This window comes from Mya arenaria, chromosome 17 (assembly GCF_026914265.1).
Source record: "Mya arenaria isolate MELC-2E11 chromosome 17, ASM2691426v1".
NCBI classification, from domain to species: domain Eukaryota; kingdom Metazoa; phylum Mollusca; class Bivalvia; order Myida; family Myidae; genus Mya; species Mya arenaria.
In genome coordinates, this window is record NC_069138.1 from 35,568,580 (window position 1) to 35,584,224 (window position 15,645).

Genomic DNA, 15,645 nt, shown 5'->3' on the forward strand with positions numbered 1-15,645 from the left:
CTCATTAATATAACTGTAACATAGCAATTGAATTTTGATAGAACTACCGTTAAAAGAAAAATCTGGCCCAACATCACAAAAATACATAATTCCAATCTAAATCTGAAGCAAAAAAAATCTCTGTGGTTAAATGTCACTTAACATTTTACTGGTCATATGAAACCAAAGCAGGGTCTGGGGGTATACAAGTGATAGCGGGGGAAATGGGCCATGCTTTTACATACCAGGTGGTAGGTGTGTGAATGAGCCGATAATAGCAGGGAATGTGCATTTCCTAGGATGTCTCTGGGGTGCGGGGGTTACAATTGACTGGTTCATAAATGCTTAAAGAGACATCAGGTATAGGTGACTGCAATTCTAAGTCAAATTAAGACTGCCCTGCCTTTTGAACACTTGGTGATAGTCCTACTGGAGCCAATTCAGCTGAAAATGTTGTCCTTTTAATTAACCTGCAACTAAATGTTTTGAATTTCTCAAAAAAAAAAAATGTAAAAAAGACTGTTGGTGTTGATTTATTATTACTGGCCAGTGCTGTTGGTTCATTATCTTGATTTTGATAGACATTTGGCATATAACAAGCAGGTGCCATGTTACTTAACATTTGAATATTTTTATTGACTCCAAAACAAAACACTTCATTTGTAATGCACTTTCATAAAATTACCCCAATCAATTAAAAGCAACACTTAGCTGATGATTAGAGTGTCCATTTTTGGGAGAATTAAGGTCATGGTATTGTAATAGCATTGGAGGCAGCATTGTCAATGTTGTAGATCACATTTGCCATAGCTTAAAAAATGTTCATGATATGGAATAGTTAAAGATGCACTCTTACTCCCAAATAAGATGTACCACAATTAATACAATTGTTTTAATTTACCAAAAAGGATGATTAAATTCCACAAACGATGGTTCTTATGCATGATTCCATGTTTTATTTGAAAGAAAGGTGCAGAAAAAGCGGTATTTCTATATGAGAGATAGTTGATCATTGTAAATCATTTAGCACTCACCAATCATTTAATATTTGTGCGTTATTAGCATTTAAATACACAGTTACAATCTTGTTATCAGTAATTAATATTTCCTATAAATGCATTATTTTGTTAGTAGTTAAAGGTTTATCACTTAAAATTTATGTCTGTTTTACATATGTATGTTTTAATTTTAAATAAGAGTGTCACTTTAACACATGTCATTGAAACTTTGTACACACGCTACCAATGAATACTGACAGTAGGTATAAAATATACCTGTTTCACGGCCAATAACTCAGGCTTTAATACATTTTACAGTTATGCCCCTTATCAGCTGAAATAAAGACCAACATGGCAACCCTTTGTACTGCTGTTGTCAGAGTAGCCAATATTAATATAATGCATTTATCAATTAATTTATGCCTCTTTTCAGAGAAGCAGCATCATGATGTTGAATATGACGTACAGAAGTTTGGTGTTGGGACAAAACAGCCGGGTATTACAGCAATGTGGCAGATTTTTCAGTGATAAAGTTCCTGCAAATAAAAAGGAAGGCAAAGTTGAGAAGGAAGAAGTAAAAGAAAGGGAGTATGTGGGACCAGGAAGCGAGCCAAGGTTTGTCTTGTTGATAAATCCTTATGTGCTCACAATTGTTGATTATTACCACTACACATGCAATAGAACCATTATATGGGTATATTCCGGTATATCATGATATGAGATAAAACGTTTATGAGTTTGAATTAAAAAAAAAACATTTTTGCATTTAAAAAGTGAAAGGAATCATTCTTTATATATATACATTTGTGAGACAAAAATAGTTATATTGTGTTAAGTTGTGTGGAGAATATTGCATTGATCAATAATTTTATATAATTAATGATATGTTAATGAAGTTTCAAAGAGTTGCTATACTAAATCTTTCCATTTTTCCGTTACCCAGGTCAGCATTGAAGGTACTTAAGAATGAGTTCGAGCCAATGTTTTTTGGGAAAGGTGAGAAGCAGGATGCTACAGTGCCACGAAGAACAGACTTTTTGATTATTGGGGGAGGGTTGACGGGAACCGCCGTGGCGTTCTTTCTCAAACAGCACGCAGACATGTATGATGTTACAATTGTGGAGAGGGACTATTGTGTGAGAATATAATTATTCTGTCTCAATTTTTCGTGAAATATAACAAAGTTATAACAAAGTTAGTGACAATGGTAATGTGCTATAACTAGGTTTTAAGATAGGTGAACTATTTTAACAATATTCATTAAGCAATTGTGCAAACAGATTTTTAGTCATATAAGTGTTGGTCTTGCCAAGCATTATGATTGACATATGCTTACAGAATGAAAGAAATTAATATTTTCAATCTTAGTTTACTGTAATTATTCCTCAGAGAATATTACTGTACAAATCCTTTAAAATAAAGCATAAACTAAGGGATTTATTTTAGTTTACGTTATACTTATTTCGTTATGCTTGACTGTGATAAAAGCTGATCATAAGAATCACGTTCTGGTTCATTATCATGGTAGAAACAAGTACTGGTGTCCATTTTGTGAGGCAATACCCGTTTTGGCTCCAACCTAATAATTATATAATGTTCCATTTCAGTACACACGAGCGTCAAGCATGCTATCAGCAGGCGGACTGCGACACCAGTTTACTATACCAGAGAATGTACAGATGTCTATGTATACCACAGAGTTCCTTAAAACCTACAAAACCTTGCTCGGAGTGAAAAGTAAGGTCAAACATCAATTAGGCTATATATATATATATGTTTCTGAAATATGTTTCCGAAAGCATTATATATAAATTTAAGAAAACAACTTAAATTTGAATAATTTTCCAGAAATGCCATGAAGCAAAACCTACTTGAAGAACAATTAGGATCGACTTATGTAGGATTGCACTTTTATGTTAAACCTCAATATTACAGATTATCTATAATAAATATTGGGAGGGTCCATGAAAACTGGGGATTGAAACATTTGGGCGATTGTTCTGAACTTTGTTTAAATTAACAACATTGTACACATCAAAATTGTTAACTTTCAAATATTCTTTTCTAAGTTTAATGGGTATACTTGTGATCTGCTGTATTTCTAAAAATAGATCTGAGAGAACTGTTTCAGCTGTATTTTTTATTAAAACATGTGAGCACATCATCAAAAAGGTTAAAGTTAACAACGATATGTTGATCACGTTGTTAACTTTAACAAAGTTCTGAACAATCAGCCCTTTGTGTTGGATTTGAATCATTTATTTCAACTATTGTATAATGAACTGAGAAAGTTTCGGTATGTTGCATTGGTAATGTTGAATCCTGCTTTACATCAATGAATGTACATTGGGGGTTCATGTGACATCACAGTAAATGCATGGTAATGCCAAGTCGCATTGTGCGGTATTCATGACACACATGTCTTGACATGTATAATTTGTATGACCTATTTCAGACCAGGACACTCCGTGTGTGGACTTCCATCCCCATGGTTACCTGTTCCTAGCCCCGGAAGACCGTGCTCAGTTCCTCTTGGAATGTGTTCAAATGCAGAGGTTTGTGTAAATGTAAATTTGAAGAACTGAAATTGATATATGTCATGCACTTAATGCTTTGTTTTCAATTTATCGAACAAACTTAAGTCCCTTAAATCTTGATTAAGCTAAGCTTATTATTTTTGGGGAGACCATGTCCAAAGACACTGTGTAAACCTATTTTCAACTAGACATTTGGAGTTGGATCCTAAACAAACTTAATCAAATGTCATTTCTAAGAGTTACCTTAAGAGTCATCGAAATTAAGGTTTTCATGAACAAGCTTGTACTCTTAATGATTATATTATTTTGAGATTATAAACCTCGGACTCGAAAAAACATTTGACAAAATCCAGACTTTTAACCATCCTTGGCTTGCTCCAGACTTGCAGGCTTATGCTAATATGCTAATTAGGCTAATTTTGATCACTGTATAAAGATTAAAGTTCATGTCTTACAAATTAAACAAATTTATTCCAAGGGACAAGGAAACTCAGGTAAGTCAATCATTAAGTATGATGTCACAGCCAAATATATGAATTGATTCAGTCACATACACCAATAAGAAAAAATTGAGTGCACAAAATACTTGGTTCTGATTTGCCAGTTTGAAGTGATGAACTATAAGTTTTTGATGGGTGTATGTTGCAGAGAACAGGGAGCAAAGACCGTTATTCTCGGTAAATCAGAGCTGGCAGAGAAGTTTCCTTGGATAAATCTGGACGGGGTTGAGTGTGGCTCATATGGTAAGACTAGTTTCACAATAAACATTTCTATATTTACACATTCCAATGTTATGAGAAAGGATTTAGCTGCTATCTGGTTGCAAGAGAAAGATATTTGTAGGCGACTGAATAGGCTACTTGCAAAGTGGACTGGTCAGGCTAGCACTTGCTATCCATCTTTGTCAGGAAACAAATACAGTGTTTTTTTTGGCCCCATTGCCAATTCTTGGACATACGGTATAACTTTTTTCCCAAAAGTGAAAGAAATTTCTTCTCCTTTCTTTTTTAAATTTATTTCATTAAAATATTGGATCACACTGATTCAACACAGAAGAATTTGTTTATTTTGAAATGAAAAAACTTTATTACCATCTTCTATCTTCTCTGTCATTTCGTTTAAAGCTACCGCCCTATTCCCAAATTGTAGTGAAAATACATTGTATTATAATATATATATATATAAAAAGCTGTTTATTAAATGTTAAGATATAACGATTTGTCAGCTAAATCTATTACATAAGGTATTTGATGTAAAAAAAATAAGTGAAAATTGATGTTATTACATTATCACACCATTCCTGGCCCCAATTTTTGGAAACTTCTGAAGCTAAATAGGCTTACCGGTAGGTAACGTACATGTATTTCAATTAGACAAAACACATACTTATATGTGATTTTGGTATATAAAATATGGTTTATTGTGATAACCATAACAGTAATTCCTATCTTATAACTCTTATTTAAGTTGATATTACACGAAATATTTAGACAAAGAAAAAAAGAGAGATTAGCTAAATCCTGTTATAAGGGACTTAAGAAATTTGGAGAAACTGGGGCCAGATTTATAACTTGTGTTATTAGACTCAATAAAAGCCTGCCGTTATTTGTCCCTGTCAAGGTACTGAGGGAGAGGGTTGGTTTGACCCCTGGCAGCTCGTGCAGGCCATGAAGGCAAAAAACATCGAGCTAGGGGTGCGTTACTGTGAGGGCGATGTGGTCAAGTTCCGCTATGAAGATGTACAGACCACAGAGGGGGCTGGGTTCCGCATGAGCAAGCAACCTATAGGAGTAGATGTGAGTATGGGCATCTGGGGGCGGTAAAGATCTTTGTTAATTATAGTTGTTAATTGAAATCATCGTAGTGTTATATTTTCCTTATTTTGCTGCATATTTGAGTAAATTGTTAAAATGAGAATGAAGAGAAAATAAAAAAATAAATTTGTTGCCATTCTTAGCTCGACTATTTCAAAGAATAAGGGGAGCTTTACTACTCTCGCTGGTCAAGGTTTTGCATGTAACCACATTTAAGTCAATATCTCAGCAAATACATCATGTATTGCATTGAAACTTTAAATATGTATTCCCAACTATCTAACCTACTAAATTAATGAAGTGGGATAACACTTTTTTAATATAATGCAAATTATGGGCCTTTATTATTTGACTTAGAAATTCTGATTAAGGTTTTGCATTTAAGCACACATAGGTTAATATCTCAGCAACTATTTGATGTATTGCATTGTGACTTTATACACTGGTACTCAACCATCCAATAGATTTAACTAACCAAGTAAGATAACTTGTTCTAAATAGTTTGCATTAAATTCAAATTTTGGCCCTTTTTTTTATTTGAAATAGAATTTCAAATACATCATGAATTGCATTGAAACTTTATACACAGGCTCCCAACCATGAAACCCTCTTAATTAATCAAGAAAGATAACTCTATCTTGCATATTGTATCATTTTTGCCCCTTTATTATGCGACTTAGAAATTCTGGTGAAGTTTTTGCATTTTAGCACACATATGTTAATATCTCACCAACCATGTATTGCATTGAGACTTTATACAATGGTACTCAAGCTTTCAAACCTACTTGAATAACAAAGATAAATAACTGTATTTCGCAAAAAATAATGGCCCTTTATTATTGGACTTAGAAATTCTGGTTAAATTTTTGCATGTAACCGCATTTATGTTAATATCTCAGCAAATACATCATGTATTGCATTGAAATCTAATCTATTTAAACAGTGACCCATGTTTTGCCAAAACATATCAATCCTTACACTAAAAAGCGGCGTAATAGTCGAGCATGCTGTCTCTGTGACAGCTCTTGTTGACTTATGTATGGATTTTAGATTATTGAAATTTTGACAAAAACCCTTAATTGAAATGACCACCAGGTTTACCCAGATTTTGTTAAAAGACAAAGTGTTGCAGAAAACAGACAGGGTGCTTTTACTTTCAGGGAGAAAAAGGTGCACATTGTGTCTGGCTGTGAAGAATTGGAACATCAATAACTTCACAAAAATTGTGTTTATTTGAAATAATGTATTTAAAGGTTACAACTGCTGAATGTCTAATTTATTTGTACTTATAATCAGAGTTGTTGTTTTTTTCATTGAAACAAAAGAAATATATTTGATTATCTTAAGCATTTAATTCTATGAAGGCACGAGGTTTTCAAGTTGTCAAAGTGACTTATATTCTTTTTCTACTCAAGTTCAACTGGTAGCAAAATTATATAGTTGTAACAGGTATAAATATCACAGTTCATTGTCTGTTGGATACCTTAATAGTTGTACCTTTACAGAACAGACCAAAAATATGTATACCTTATATAATTCCCTGTTTTTCTCCAGGTAGAGCACCCAAATGGTAAGACATATGGCTGTGATGCTTCAGTCATGGTCAATGCCGCTGGGCCCTGGGCAGGAGAGATTGCTAGAATGGTCGGAATTGGGGACCCAGAGCTAACAGACGATATTGTCCTACCTGTGGAACCCAGGTATACCGGTGATGCACTGTGAAAGACTACATGTTCTGTTGTGATTTTAAGCTCTTTTGTTCGAAGAAAAAACAGTCTTGTCAGTGTCATTATTTGCATTCTGCAAAAACCTTAATTAACTTTGTTCAAAACTCAAAGACGGTTCAACTAATTTCATTTACATTTGGTACGCTTATTGGCAAACACAGTATACACATGCTTATCAAGGCCAATAACTCTTGCTAAAATATTGATTGAGTTATGTCCCATTCATGACTAAATAATGTTATAGCTTTATTTAAATTTGGTACAATATATTACCATACACAGTATGCACATGTTTTTCAAGGCCAAAAACTCTTGCTTAAATTTCATTGAGTTATGTCTCATTTTTGACTGAATGATCCTTTAACTGATAAGCATTAGCAATTACTTTACAGCACTCTTGTTTATACTCATTTGCACCAACAAAGTTAAAAATCAAGTAACCAATCAAGTTTATGATTTCAAAGAATCTTCCATGATAAACTGGCTTAGATTTAGTTGTGAACACCTGTTATTTCAGCTTAATCTGATATAAAGTGCAAAATCAATTTATGCATTCAAATCTTTCAATTCCTTTGAAACTGTTTCAGAAAGCGATTTGTGTACACTGTACACTGCCCAGAAGGCCCGACCCTCGACTGTCCATTCCTGATTGATACTTCTGGGGCGTACTTCCGGCGGGAGGGGCTCGGGGGACACTACATTTGTGGGGCCTCACCCAGTGAGGTGAGAATCTAAGGTTGATAGTAAGATGGAGAAGAAGAAACTAAGCAGGTTCTAAATTCTTTAACCAAGGCTTTTGATACACAAATATGTGAATAAATCAAGTTATACACTAAGTATAACAATTAAGTTTTTGGCTTTAAAAGACTGGAAAATAGGTAATTTAATACCCAATTTCAGTCAAAATAAAGAGATACAATTATAATTAATATAATTAATTGTATCTCTTTAGATCCTATAAGACATTATTTTGCGCAAAAAATGTATGCTATATTTTGACGTTATCAACGTTGACGTCATTTGATGTTGACGTCATTTCCTGTTCATTATATACATACAACCTGATGAAGGCCGAATGGCCGAAACGTTGTTTCATAAATAAATAATTTGTGTTGAAGTTGGACTTCTTTAATTATCACCATATCAAAATAAAGAGCAAATACACAAACTATCTGGAAATAACTCTTTTTAATGTGCATATGACAAAATATAAATATTGTGTGATCAAGAATTTTAGCTAAATATTAATGAAACTAAACGAATGAAGTGTTATTTGCAAATTCAAATAAATTGTGTCTTAAGTGACCAATAACACAATTTGTTCATATTGTTGGAATTAACGATAAACTGTAACTGCTTGAAATTACCGATTTCAAAGAAAGGGTCGTACAATGTATGATTTATTTTTATTCATTTGTAGTTTTGTACTTAATAATTCTCCTTCTTTTTTCTATTTTTTAAATTGGTTTAAAGATTGATTGTATTTATTAAGAAAAACACACCTCATTGTTGTTTTTAAATGAAATTAAAAATGTATCCTAGCCCTGAGCATGCTATTATATGTGAGTTTCTATTGGCAGATGTACTATATTTGAGCAAAAGCAAAATTTTGTGTGTTTTTTGTCAGGTCTTGAAAATGGTAAGGCTACTGTAACAAGTTACGTTGTTATATTTCCTCTTTAACTAAAGGGAGACGTTAGGGTTGTCCGTCCGCCTGTGTGTCCATCTCAAATTTGTTTTGTGCTTACCTGCAAAAGTATTTAAGTTTCAATTATGAAAGATAACAAGAATGCTAATATCAGCATGAGAAGTTGTTCACCTAGGTTTTGTTGGTGCTGAACCCCAGTTACAGCAGAGTAATGGGCCTTGACATAGTTAAAATTAGTATAAATAGGTGTGCATTTATTGTTTTGTATATATTAGTGAAATCACTTCAATTATTTATTCTGATGAAATCACTTAAATTATTTATGCTTTTTGGATATATATGCAGTTTCAATTACAGTATGTATTTGAGGACTGCGGCGCCATGTTATTCTATTTATACACTAATTTGAAAACAAAGGGATGAAATAAAGGGAGACATTTGTTTTTGTATAAAAAAAATTGTTTTGGTTTGTTAGTTATTGTTTGTTTCAATGGTTCAAGATCATGATGAGTTTGTTTTGTTTGTTTCAATGGTTCAAGATCATGATGAGTTTGTTTTGTTTGTTTCAATGGTTCAAGATCATGATGAGTTTGTTTTGTTTGTTTCAATGGTTCAAGATCATGATGAGTTTGTTTTGTTTGTTTCAATGGTTCAAGATCATGATGAGTTTGTTTTTTTTGTTTGTTTCAATGGTTCAAGATCATGATGAGTTTGTTTTGTTTGTTTCAATGGTTCAAGATCATGATGAGTTTGTTTCAAAACAATTTAGAACTATTTTCATTTCCACAATTTTTCAATTAATAAAACTATTTTAGGAATTTGATCATACAGTGGATACCCGCTTTGTCGAACTGTGTTATCTTGATATTGTTGTTAAGTCTAACTTTTTTCTTAACGGTATATTTTCGGTTAAGAAAGACATGTTTTGTTTTACGTATATATTGAACGTTCGTTTTCTTGGAAGTATTTCCTGAGGTCGCAACGATTTTGACATAGAGAATTTTGACTTTAAATTACTCATATATATATGTTTGATCAAAATTTTATTTTAGTACATCAGCTTTTGTCTTCATTATTCCAGCTACAAGAAAAAAGTATAAACTACATGACGCATTACATAAAATTATTAACGGAATAAATGTCATTGTTATAATATCCCCAATAATGATATTAGGTAATATCCATGAATTAATTGAATGTCCATACAGTGAACCATCATCATTGCATCTAGTGATGCTCTGACAATCGATTATAATCATAAATTGATTACTTGAGTGGAACCGATTTCTAATACTAATTGCATCCCTGTGTTCCCTTCAGGATCAGGAGCCGAGTATAGCTGATCTCAGCGTTGACTATGACTTTTACCAGAATGTTGTGTGGCCCAGCATTGCTCACAGGGTACCGGCATTCAACAATTCAAAGGTATGTGTTTGAGATCACTATCAGTTTCATGTATTTCTTCTCAGGTCAGGGACTTCACTGAAACAGAATACCTGAGTCATTGTCTTCAATTTCTTGCTAGGGACCCCATTTCCAACTTACTGTGCATTCATGGGATTCCCCTAAAATAAACTTTTGTTGTGCATAATAAATCTATCTAGTAGTGGACTGTGAATTCCTTTATCTGTATATAGTGTTTGGATAACTAAAAGGTCAGCATACAGTTAGTATATGCACAGTCTTCTTTTAGTGAGGAAATAAGACTTGTGTATGCAAATTGCAATAGCCTATTTGACATAGAATAATGTTAAAAATAGTCTGCTTTTTGAATTCAATTATGTATCCAATTAGAAGAAGTTTTTAAAATGTATTGATTTTTAACATATATCAAAATGGCTTTTGGTTTAAGCGTATAAAAATCATATTATAATGATATTATACCTTCTTCTCCTCTCCACTTCCAGTTGAAGAGCGCATGGGCTGGTTTCTATGACTACAACACTGTTGATCAGAACCTCATCATCGGCCCTCACCCAAAGTTCCGTAACTTCCTGTTTGCAAACGGGATGAGTGGCCATGGGGTGCAACAAGGGCTCGCCATAGGAAGGGCGCTGTTTGAACTTGCGTTCTACTCTGAATACAAAACTATAGACCTCTCCATGTTTGATTTTGGCCGATTCAAAGAAAAACGACCTGTTCTTGAGGAAGCTATTGTCTAGCCTATGTTTGGTGTCTTATATTTTTATAACAGAATTTTACTGTAGATAGTAGGTGGTTATTCTCCTCTAAAGTTGATCACAATTATTGCTTGCATACCATAGATGGTATTAAAGCTTCACTTTCACAGATTGGCAGTTTAACATTTTTTATTTATTGCCCCAGGATAAGCTGATTTTGCAATCAATGTCTTCAATTTGGTTATATAAGATAACTCACTATAGAGCAGATCTCAATTTTAAGGTAAACTGCCAATAATTTCATTTTTAGCTCGACTATTCGAAGAATAAGGAGAGCTATACTACTCACCCAAGCGTCGGTGTCGGCGTCACCCCTTAGTTAAGGTTTTGCGTGCAAGCACACATAGGTTAATATCTCAGCAACTACTTGAGGTATTGCATTGAGACTTTATACAATGGTATTCAACCATCCAACCTACTTAATAAACCAAGTTTGATAACTCTACTTTGCATTTAATGCCAAAAATAGGCCTTTAATATTTGACTTAGAAATTCTGGTTAAGGTTTTGTGTGCAAGCACACATAGGTTGATATCTCAGCAACTACTTGAGGTATTGCATTGAGACTTGATACAATGGTACTCAACCATCCAACCTACTTATTTAACCAAGTAAGATAACTCTAGTTTACATTTAATGCAAATAATAGGCCTTTATTATTTGACTTAGAATTTCTGGTTAAGGTTTTGCGTGCAAGCACACATAGGTTAATATCTCAGCAACTGCTTGAGGTATTGCATTGAGACTTGATACAATGGTACTCAACCATCCAACCTACTTATTTAACCAAGTAAGATAACTCTAGTTTGCATTTAATGCAAATAATAGGCCTTTATTATTTGACTTAGAATTTCTGGTTAAGGTTTTGCGTGCAAGCACACATAGGTTAATATCTCAGCAACTGCTTGAGGTATTGCATTGAGACTTGATACAATGGTACTCAACCACCCAACCTACTTAATTAACCAAGTTTGATAACTCTAGTTTTCTTTTAATGCAAATAATAGGCCTTTATTATTTGACTTAGAAATTTTGGGTAAGGTTTTGCGTGCAAGCACACATAGGTTAATATCTCAGCAACTGCTTGAGGTATTGCATTGAGACTTGATACAATGGTTCTCAACCATCCAACCTTCTTATTTAACCAAGTAAGATAACTCTAGTTTGCATTTAATGCAAATAATAGGCCTTTATTATTTGACTTAGAAATTCTGGTTAAGGTTTTGCGTGCAAGCACACATAGGTTAATATCTCAGCAACTGCTTGAGGTATTGCATTGAGACTTTATACAATGGTACTCAACCATTCAACCTACTTAATTTTCCAAGTTAGATAACTCTAGTTCGCATTTAATGCAAGTACTTGCCTTTATTTTTTGGCTCAGAAATTCTGGTTAAGGTTTTGCATGTAAGGTTAATATCTCAGCATCTACTGGATGAATTGCATTGAGACTTTATACAATGGTATTCAACCACCCAACCTAATTGAATAATCAAGTTAGATAACTGTGTTTTGCAAATAATGGCCCTTTATTATTTTGGTTAAAATTTTGCATGTAACCACATTTATGTTAATATCTCCGCACATCATGTATTGCATTGAAATCTAATCTAACAGTGATCCATGCATGTTTCGCCAAAACTTTTCAATCCTTACACTGAAAAGCGGCGGAATAGTCGAGCGCGCTGTCTCTGTGACAGCTCTTGTTCATAAAGTGTTAGTAATGCTTTCAGCCATAACTCATCAACTTTGGAACATATTATTATAAAACATGAACAACTTTCAGCTCATCTTTTGTCAACAGTCTTGTATCACTAGTTTCAAAACATTTATGCAAAGATTTTCTCATTTCAAGACAAGAAATAAAAAAAGTCAAAACAGTCAATCTGTTAGAGTGCAACTAAGTTTGAAAAAAAATTAATTTCAGGCTAATCTCAGAAGATCTCATAAATCATAGGTTAAAATTGAAATATGATAGCGTATTATCTATTGTAAAATTTGGTTATTAATTAGTGTAGTAGATGAAAACTCAAGATGTAGGTCCAGGTGCTAGTGTTAATTAAATGTATGAACAGTGGAAGTACTTTTCCATCCAAAGATAATAAATGTGTTTGACTTTAAAGAAATTAAATTGCTGTATTTCATAATCAAAATTTTGGAAGAGTGACCAAGAGAAGTTACTATTTTCTTTGTGTGACTTTGTGAACTGGCCACAGATAATGTTCCACAAATAGTTCAGATTTGGATGAATTTGCTGTCTGAACAAGTTTTGTCTCTTTATTTGTTAGTGTATAGAATCTTTGTAAAAATAATCGTGGTATAATATCATGTTAATAGCTACACATTTAGCATTTTAATTGCTACAGAAAATGCACAGAAATAATTCCATTTTGTCAACGTTTAAAATTTGCAAATTTGAAATGTAACAAGTGTGGAACTCTATGCAATGACAGTATTTTTTACATTGTTTTGAGCAAATTATTTTTTGTTTTCATTGTCTTTCATAGAATGTTTATTGAAATGTTCCAGGAACAAATTCTAGTCTTGCATTATGTGCAGATATAAACAAATTTACTAATAAAAAGTCTCATTTAATGCATGAGTATCGTATGTTTTGAATGTTTTATTAGAATTAAAATACGACCAAGATGCTATTAAACATGTACTTATAAGGATAATCAGATAAATCTAGTCTTGATGAAAATCGATTGTTTGCCTCTGAAGTCTGCGGTAATCTATAACATTTTCAGAAAGTGATTATTGCAAGCAAGATACAAAAATCTTTATTTAGAATCGGTTATATGCAAACAAGAAACATTACCTCATCGTCTTCTATAATAGTCTATTGTTAAAATCTTCACAAGGGGAGTTTTAAAATAGAAATATAATAATTTATTTAAACATAACAAGCTATCTGTCAAGGCCACACCCACATTAGGCTTTTATTGCAATGCTTAGGGGTCTGAAATACCATTTTATAATACTATTAAAAATTTAACTACCGGGTATTAATAACTGTATTGTACACTTACTTTTGTACAACATCTTCAGTTTTTAAAAGTATCTGAAATCAAGGACCTATCAATCGGCATCTCTGATTATTTCCAATTATCAACAATGGTATTTGTCCCAATTTTTAATCCCTACTTGTATATAATAGTATGGGGTTGGCCGTTTAGTATAAAGGGATGATTGAATAAATGATTAACAACTGAGGTTCCCAATAACTATTGGCAAAATCTCTGAATCAATTATTAAGATGTTATGGTATTCTCTAAAATTAGAAATGTATAGTGAGTCCTCTATTTGTTTTGGAATTCACCTAAAACATAAAGATTACCATCAATATTAAAGTATTTTGAATACAAAAGTACTGCAGAATACAGTCATTTCATCTTTATTCATAAGATAGCAGCTTGTTTATTTCATACTGCATCAGTTCTGTTTAAGAAAATAAACGATTTTTTACTTTGATTTCAAAATTGATGGTTAAAAATTGATCGATACTTATTTCAGCTGATTTTTAATCCCTAATACCAGGTGTCATTTTTGAGTTGTTTTATTCTGGTTGTGATGTCATTTTTATCTTTAGGCAAGTAATCCTTTTTAATGTGGTTTTTTTTTCACTACCTCTACATTTCAAAAAAATAAACATTTTGTGTGTAAAGGTTTTTTTTCAGAATAACATGTACAGATAACAACTTTTTGAAAACGACTTTTAATTGTACGGTTTGTTTCAAAATGAGTAATTCATTAATTGTACAAAGTCATGTGTTGTATGTTAACATGTCATGTTGCTACTTTTACATAAATTTTTATTTAAATATGAAATAATTTAGGAATTTTATATTTAAAACGAATCTCGATAGTCATTAAAGACAGCATTGATAAATGTATAAGCATTGTTCATGTATTTTTTATCAATTTGTATTGAATCACTCTTGTTGTTTATATCATTTTAATATTATTGTGATATATTAAAGTAATAATTATCAGTTTGTTGTAGCTAATTATTATTATTATTCATATGAATAAAACTATTAATCCTTCATAATGCTTATTAAAATTCCCATGCTTTGGAATCTTAGTCTTGATACAATAATCTCACATTTGGATTTAAATGGTTAAATGTCATTTGTCACCCATCATCATAATCATCACCATTATCTTAAGCAATCACTTCCCTCAAAACAGAGTATTCTTGCAATATGGGCAAAATACTAAGCACAAGCAGAGATCGGAAAATCTTTTTACAGAAAACAAACCCTGCATTTGTACAATGTGAATGAAATAAATCCGATAAAAACAGTTGGCATTGCGGTTAACTCAAAAGAGCCACATGTAACCCATGAAGGGCACTAGATCATTAGTTGCTAATGGTATGGTAAATATGTTTGATAATGTTTGTTTGCGAGTATAAGAGGAATCTGTTTTGGAATGCTAATCAGAATGTGGGACGATCATTCTTGGTTTTGCTCCCGAGTGTTGGATCTAGGTTGACATGGTGCCCCCTCCCCCCCGCACCCCCCCCCCAAAAAAAAAAAAATAATAATAAATAATAAAATAAAAATAAAATAAATAAATAAATAAAAAAACAACAACAAAACTGCTTGTGCTCCTTGTCAGAATTTATTTTGTACTGACTGATCTAATATATAACAATTTTATAAAATAAGAAAAACATTGTTCGCATATAAATTTTGTGTGTTGACTTATAAAGGTAACGAGCTCTACTGCGTTTTACACTGAAGACATCTTTCATG

The 15,645-nt window shown here is 32.6% G+C and overlaps 1 protein-coding gene across 2 annotated transcripts in view; it reads left to right on the forward strand.

The window, feature by feature from the left end:
- Positions 1 to 14,914, forward strand: part of LOC128224200 (FAD-dependent oxidoreductase domain-containing protein 1-like) — a 15,288-nt gene extending 374 nt beyond the window's left edge. For both annotated transcript variants that reach the window (XM_052933954.1, XM_052933955.1), the window contains exons 2-11: positions 1,411 to 1,592; positions 1,921 to 2,113; positions 2,585 to 2,714; positions 3,433 to 3,532; positions 4,163 to 4,257; positions 5,135 to 5,310; positions 6,883 to 7,028; positions 7,643 to 7,778; positions 10,024 to 10,128; positions 10,611 to 14,914. In XM_052933954.1, coding sequence (XP_052789914.1) covers positions 1,423 to 1,592; positions 1,921 to 2,113; positions 2,585 to 2,714; positions 3,433 to 3,532; positions 4,163 to 4,257; positions 5,135 to 5,310; positions 6,883 to 7,028; positions 7,643 to 7,778; positions 10,024 to 10,128; positions 10,611 to 10,865 — 1,506 coding nt within the window. In that variant the 5' untranslated portion in view covers positions 1,411 to 1,422 and the 3' untranslated portion in view covers positions 10,866 to 14,914. The remainder of the gene's footprint in view (positions 1 to 1,410; positions 1,593 to 1,920; positions 2,114 to 2,584; positions 2,715 to 3,432; positions 3,533 to 4,162; positions 4,258 to 5,134; positions 5,311 to 6,882; positions 7,029 to 7,642; positions 7,779 to 10,023; positions 10,129 to 10,610) is intronic.
- Positions 14,915 to 15,645: the final 731 nt, after the last annotated feature.